Genomic DNA, 7,599 nt, shown 5'->3' with positions numbered 1-7,599 from the left:
AGATATATTTTAATTGGCAGAATGGTCTAGATGTGTCACATCTTATCCAATCAGAATCCATGTCGCAAATAATTTTTACTTCCGGTTATAGCAAGCGACGTAGCCATATTGCTTCGTGGTAGTGTACTTTGCATTTGGGTAAGTGACACACTGGAATATTGTCAAATAGTCCTTCATTATTTGACGATCGAAATTTTCTAAGTACGTAAATTTAAATGAAGAAATAAGATTTCATTATTGTGTTTATTTAGGTATTCACTTTAAAACTGTGGTTGGCCAAGCCTTTTATGACTTGTGATGAAAGTTCTGTTCGTGGGACTTAGTCATTCGTCTTTGTAAACTTTGATGTTCCGTTTAAACACAGGAAATTTGTCGCAAATTGAAATTCTTTCTCATTCATGAATGAAAATGTTTTTCAGCTTTGCCCATGTAAGCTAGTTTTGAAAGCAGTTTTATATTTTGTATGAAATGTTTCTGAACAGGAAATTCCTATTAATTTAAGAATTTTACCCCTTCACTACTATTATATTATAAGTTATAACCTACAGTAAGTAACCTAACAACCTAACATCTCTTGTAGAAAAATGTTAAAAACATAGTTATTTCAATGATATGAACCATTTGGAAGTTCTTTTTTCTTTGCTGAGAGTGTCACTACATGTGTTATTATATTCTAGTTGAGTTCACACAAATCCACCAAAATGTTTTTATGGGACTGGCTTACCGGTATGCTCAACTTTTTAGGTAAGTGATACCTTATATATTATTGTAAAAAACTTGTCAGTAAATATATCTGAAATTATGGAATAGGATGAAATATTGCTGACATTTCTCTTTTGGTAATTTATTTCTGTTTGGTTTTGATTTTGTGAACTCTCTCATTTGTTTATCTCATATTTTTTATCTCAGTTTTTCATTGTTTCTTTTAATTAAGAAACATTCACAGAATAAGAAAAGATTTAGACAAGTGTCATCAATAATAATGAATGGGGTGGTCCAGCCATTCTGTTGATATAGAGAAGATTGGTAAGCAGCCACAGAAATTACTCTGATTTTAACACAGACATTGGTACAATAGGTTTGAGAAGGAAATCGGGCAAGTTGATATTTTTGGGTCTGGACAATGCTGGTAAAACCACCTTATTAAGTATGCTTAAAGCTGGTCATTTATCCCAGCCAGTGCCAACTCTGCACCCAAGTAAGTATGTGGTATGTCATGAGGTCACAGTGACCTTGTGTGGCATGTCATGAGATTACAGTGACCTTATATGAGGCATGTCCTGGGTGTGGTTGTCTTGCTGGTTTGCAGATTATTTCCATTTTGCATCTTGCATACACCATGCATTCAGATAAAACATCCCCTCACCTGTGTTAGTTTTATATATAAAGATATCTGTGGGTGTGTTCAAGGGAAACAAAATTGAAAATTATATGCGAGGCATTTTTGCTTCTGTGCATAGGTGTATATATATGTAGATTATTGCATAGTTGTATGCATAGTTGTAGAAGAACAGTATGGAGAAATACTGAATGCAACATGAAATTCAGTACTGTTCAGATGTTTAAAAACAAACGTGCCCCTCTTCCCTTAAAAAGAAGATAAAAAAGATGAATTTTTGAAAATAATGACATATGACATGTTAATATTATATTATATTGAAAAAAAATGTTTTGGTTACAAATTGGTGATTTTCAAAGACATCTGCACAGCAGTATTTCCTGTTTGATGGCAGAGCAGTGTGGATGTTATCCCAACAGTGTGGATGTTATCCCTGCCTTGCCTGTTAACACTGCACATAACCTGCATGCTACTCTACCAAGTTTGTGTTGTTTTATTGTTTCAGGTTTGTATAAGAAATCTGGAAAGCTAGTGTTCCTTGGCTTGGACAATGCAGGCAAGACCACACTGCTTCACATGTTGAAAGATGACAGGCTTGCACAGCATGTACCCACATTATATCCAAGTAAGTTCTGACACCACATTATATCCTTGGAAGTAAGTCCTGACACCACATTATATCCAAGTAAGTCCTGACACCACATTATATCCAAGTAAGTCCTGACACCACATTATATCCAAGTAAGTCCTGTCACCACATTATATCCAAGTAAGTCTGACACCACATTATATCCAAGTAAGTCTAGATACCACATTATATCCAAGTAAGCACATTATGTCCAAGTAAGTCCTGACACCACATTATATCCAAGTAAGTTCTGACACCACATTATGTCCAAGTAAGTCCTGTCACCACATTATATCCAAGTAAGTCTAGATACCACATTATATCCAAGTAAGCACATTATATCCAAGTAAGTCCTGACACCACATTATATCCAAGTAAGTCCTGACACCACATTATATCCAAGTAAGTCCTGACACCACATTATATCCAAGTAAGTCCTGACACCACATTATATCCAAGTAAGTCCTGTCACCACATTATATCCAAGTAAGTCTAGATACCACATTATATCCTTGGAAGTAAGTCCTGACACCACATTATATCCAAGTAAGTCCTGACACCACATTATATCCAAGTAAGTCCTGTCACCACATTATATCCAAGTAAGTCCTGACACCACATTATATCCAAGTAAGTCTGACACCACATTATATCCAAGTAAGTCCTGTCACCACATTATATCCAAGTAAGTCTAGATACCACATTATATCCAAGTAAGTCCTGACACCACATTATATCCAAGTAAGTCCTGTCACCACATTATATCCAAGTCTAGACACCACATTATAACCAAGTAAGCACATTATGTCCAAGTAAGTCCTGACACCACATTATATCCAAGTAAGTTCTGACACCACATTATATCCAAGTCTAGACACCACATTATATCCAAGTAAGTCCTGTCACCACATTATATCCAAGTAAGTCCTGTCACCACATTATATCCAAGTCCTGTAGTAAAGCTTGCTTGTTGCCAGTTGTGGATTGGCTTGATTTTGGAGTGAAGTTAAAAGATTGTTACCAAACTGCAGACAAGCACATTTGCTTATTAGCCTTGCAAAGTTTTGATTTTGTATATTTACTGACATGCATATTTACTCTCTAAATAAAATAATATTGATGTAAAATCTCTCTCTCTCTCTGTTTTTCTCTCTCTCTCACACACACACATTCATACATAACTAAAATATTGATTATGTAATTTAAGTATGTATTTTAATAAGGGCAGAGGTCATTAGTTAACATTGATACATACATTTCAATGAATTAAAATGCTTTCTAAATTTATATTGCAGCATCTGAGGAGCTGTCTATGGGAGGAATGAAATTTACAACATTTGACCTTGGTGGACACAAACAAGGTACTTGTACTTTCAACTTGCCTTTTCTGTAACATATGCTATATGTGTGGGTAACACATGGTAAATGAAATGGTTACACATGGTATATATGTATGGGTAACACATGGTATATGTATATGGATAACACATGGCACATATGTATGGATAACACATGGCACATATGTATGGATAACACATGGTATATATGTATGGGTTACACATGGCACATATGTATGGGTAACACATGGCACATATGTATGGGTAACACATGGCACATATGTATGGGTAACACATGGCACATATGTATGGGTAACACATGGTATATATGTATGGAAAACACATGGCACATATGTATGGATAACACATGGCACATATGTATGGGTTACACATGACACATGTATGGATAACACATGGCACATATGTATGGGTAACACATGGTATATATGTATGGATAACACATGGTATATATGTATGGATAACACATGGCACATATGTATGGGTAACACATGGTATATATGTATGGATAACACATGGTATATATGTATGGGTTACACGTGGCACATATGTTTGGATAACACATGGCACATATGTATGGGTAACACATGCTTTATGCATTTTAAAGGTGATCTAGTTGCTGCGGTTTTAAATGAAATGGTTACACATGGTATATATGTATGGGTAACACATGGTATATGTATGGATAACACATGGCACACATGTATGGATAACACATGGCACATATGTATGGGTAACACATGGTATATATGTATGGATAACACATGGTATATATGTATGGGTTACACATGGCACATATGTATGGATAACACATGGCACATATGTACGGGTAACACATGGTATATATGTATGGATAACACATGGTATATATGTATGGGTTACACATGGCACATATGTTTGGATAACACATGGCACATATGTATGGGTAACACATGCTTTATGCATTTTAAAGGTGATCTAGTTGCTGCGGTTTTACTCTCATCTCCTCATATAGTTGTGAAATATATATTTACTTTTCTCTTATAGCAAGAAGAGTTTGGAAGACATACTTTCCAGCTGTAGATGGAATAGTGTTTTTGATAGATGCTTTTGACAGAGAGAGATTTCCTGAAGCCAAAGCAGAATTAGAAGTGGGTAAAAGGAATTAAATTTTTCATTTATTGTAAATAAGTAAGTAAATTTTATGTCAAATTTTCTTTGCAATCAGTTTCAATAAATAAAAATGTGTTTTAGGAGTGTATAAAACTCAAGTGCAGTTTGGAAAAAAATTCACATTGAAACCTCTGCACCTTTAATTTGACTGACTCAGAGGTAAAATGATAGCAATGACTTTGGTTCCAGAGTCTGTTGACAGATGAACAAGTGGCCAATGCGCCAGTGTTAATTCTAGGCAACAAAATAGACCGCCCTGGTGCTGCTAGTGAGGATGATATTAGGGCCTGGTTTGGACTACATGGTATGACTACAGGAAAGGTATGCCCAACTCTTTAGTATGCTCTTGGTATTGTAGATAAGTCAGTCCATAGAAATGTAAACATTTTGCTTGTTTTATATCATGTTTTGATAACTGTTGATTTGTCCCTTGCATTGGAGGTTGATATATTTAAAACTGAAAGCAACAATTCAAGAAGAAACTAGTAGTAGAAATCATTTGTAAATGTTTTTATGACAAGGCTTTAACAAGCATTGTTTAAAATCTAGTTGAGATAATCAGTAAAAATGGTACAGGTTAGCAGTCTTATTGTGAGAACTTGCCAGAAGTTGCGTGGCAGTTTTATACTGTGAACTTAATGGGATCTGTACTTGTTTCAGCGTCAGGTGGCAAGAAGTGAGTTACCAGGGCGTCCCATGGAACTGTTCATGTGCAGTGTGCTAAAGAGACAGGGGTACGGAGAGGGTTTCCGCTGGTTAGCACAGTACATCAATTAGGTCATCACATTAAGCATTAGCACTGGACAAATGACTAAGACATTGTAACTGAAGACATTTGGGGGGGGGGGGGGGGTTCTCTTTCAGGTCAGGCCTATTGCAGAGTGTTCACTGCAAAAAGAAGGCTCTGATTGGAAGGAAAAATACTTATTGCCCATAGGAAATAGAAAATATGATGGGGCAACATTTACAACTGCTATGTAAACTGAACACAGCAATGGAGATTTTTTTTTAACGTGAAATACAGGATGAAATAATGTAAGGAAACCTGAACAGCCTGTACCAGTACAAAGGCAAAGATTTATTATGGTAGAATTAACAAAAAAGGGTTTAAATGCACTAAGAGCATTGTTACCAAGCTGTACTGTTACAATATTTAATATATCTGATGGTGTGTTGGGACTTTGAACAGTGGTAATTATTGCAATCTTGTACAAAAACATTCAACATAATATCACTGATAAAAGCTTAGTTAGGAAGGATATATGTACAACTTGGACATCCATGATACTGAAATGCTAGGAGTATATCATATTGAGATACGTTCATCAGAAAGGACTTGGATGGCTGTGATATTGGCATTGTATGTCCCAACTCAGCTACTGGAGAATCTAATAGAATTCTTTTTTATTACATTTGAATTTATTTATTTGTTTATAGATTAATTTATAATTAAGATGAATAGACTGCACCTTGTTAATTTAGCCATTCCAGTAGTAGCTGTAGATAGTAAACCATAAATATGATTTGAAACACTATTTATTTAATCTATAACTAAGAGAACTACGTGGATTGTAGTCAGTGCCTGCCTTGGTCTGGAGCTGCTCGCCCCTAAATACTGGATGTGTCACTCAAGAGGAATAAAGTCAACTATGTGCCAAGAAAGACTTGCTGGCTGACATTGTCTCCATATTCTGGCACAAAATGAAGTATTTTTGTAGGAATGTTATGGGCAGATTTTATATAAGAGTTCCAAAGTTCTTTTTAAAATATTTAAGTTGTTTCTGCACAGTCTATGCTTCTACTAGTTAATCTGGAGGTGCAGTGTCAGTGTTGTCCTCACAGAAAAATAAAACTTCCTATCGACCTAGACACCCGCCTTAATGCCTTGGTAAACGTTTGATTACATATCAGCTGAATGTGTCATCGTTATGTAGCAAAATCTTTGGCATTCTTTCTTTGATCACTTACGATTTTCAGTTCTGATTCATGTTATGTTGGCTGATAGAGTGTTTAGGCTGGGTTTATCTCCATGGCTGACAACGTTGTTATAAAGGCGTCAGAAAAAAAAGACTGCTCAACACGAGACCGCATCAAAATACGAGTCCACTTGTACTTTAAAGTTGGGAACAGTTTTGAGATTAGCCATGTTTGATTAACCCTACCTCCAGGTTCAGAAAAGTGCACTAAATTCTGCCTGCTCATGTAGTATGTGTCCCTGCAAACTGTTGCTTATAGATAAATTTAACAAGTGTCAGTTAATTGTACATCACCAGGTGACCAGTTTCATTCGTACTGGTCTTTTTGTATCGAATAAAAATGTTATACATATACGCCATATGTTATGCTGTTTTAAACTGGCAAAGTAGCATTTATCGGATTCTCTCTAGTTTGTAAGGATTCTCCCTTTATCCTTTCTTATATTGTCGACTAGAATTGATTGAATTGTTCAAATGATGGCCATAGATCCACAGAAAATTAGACAAGGGTGTTGGTGCAACTGCAAGGGAAGCAAGCTTTTTATTACTTCACAGACGAACACCATACCGCGAAACTGTATAACAATGAAAAATTATCAAAACGCAAAAAAAGAACGATTTTTAAAATATTAAGTAAAATTATTTGCGTTAAATACAAAATTGTTGTAAATTTTCTTTTTCAAAGTTTTGTTTTATCAAATGAAATAGATAACATCCTATAGATGCGAGTCACTTATGGGGGATGTCGTGTCTTGCACGTAATAATGCCAAGTGAAGTTGACTACAGTCGCCATAGCAACTTCAGTGTGCATCCGACATCGTGTACTTTTAACGTTCTCTTTGCGAGTAATTGAATCAGGTGCCAGTAAGATTATTTGTAAGATAATTAAGATGATTAACTGGTGACCAAGACGAACATCATACTAAGAGCCTTCTCTTGTTTAGATTTCTTGATGAGAAACCATTGTTCCCACCTCAATTCCTATTTCATCTTTGCAATGTTGTCAATTTGGTAACCGTAAGAATAGAGCATGCGGCAACTGTTGGAAGATTTTTTTGTGTGTTTGCAAAGCAACAGTGGTTCTCAAGAGTAAGTTCAAAGGCCAGGGCTCTAACAGCGTAACAAATTAATTTGCTCTATTCTTAGAT

The 7,599-nt window shown here is 35.6% G+C and overlaps 1 protein-coding gene across 4 annotated transcripts; it reads left to right on the top strand.

Moving 5' to 3' along the window:
* LOC147759267 (small COPII coat GTPase SAR1-like) lies at window positions 1–6,804 on the top strand. 4 transcript variants are annotated; one of them, XM_086998417.1, is made up of 7 exons: window positions 1–138; window positions 678–744; window positions 1,079–1,198; window positions 3,263–3,328; window positions 4,349–4,452; window positions 4,664–4,795; window positions 5,135–6,804. In XM_086998417.1, exons 2-7 carry the CDS (start codon window positions 702–704, stop codon window positions 5,249–5,251), a joined length of 582 nt encoding a protein of 193 aa, XP_086854543.1. In that variant the 5' UTR covers window positions 1–138; window positions 678–701; the 3' UTR covers window positions 5,252–6,804. The 4 variants fall into 4 exon arrangements, with proteins under 4 accessions (XP_086854543.1, XP_086854541.1, XP_086854542.1 ...); XM_086998415.1 differs by lacking the exon at window positions 1,079–1,198 and adding an exon at window positions 1,845–1,964 and having other exon boundaries at window positions 13–138; XM_086998416.1 differs by lacking the exon at window positions 1,079–1,198 and adding an exon at window positions 1,845–1,964 and having other exon boundaries at window positions 94–201.
* The last annotated feature ends 795 nt before the right edge of the window (window positions 6,805–7,599 follow it).

This window comes from Lingula anatina, unplaced genomic scaffold (genome assembly GCF_051362555.1).
Source record: "Lingula anatina isolate TDL-2025a unplaced genomic scaffold, LinAna3.0 unanchor82, whole genome shotgun sequence".
Lineage (NCBI taxonomy): Eukaryota > Metazoa > Brachiopoda > Lingulata > Lingulida > Lingulidae > Lingula > Lingula anatina.
The sequence above is the reverse complement of the archived record's forward strand: the minus strand, read 5'-3'. Positions and strand labels throughout refer to the sequence as shown.

Coding starts and splice junctions, on each gene's coding strand:
- LOC147759267 (XM_086998417.1), top strand. CDS start 702: ATGTTTTTATGGGACTGGCTTACCGGTATGCTCAACTTTTTAG. Junction 3,329..4,348: donor CCTTGGTGGACACAAACAAG/GTACTTGTACTT, acceptor TTTCTCTTATAG/CAAGAAGAGTTTGGAAGACA. Junction 4,453..4,663: donor AAGCCAAAGCAGAATTAGAA/GTGGGTAAAAGG, acceptor CTTTGGTTCCAG/AGTCTGTTGACAGATGAACA.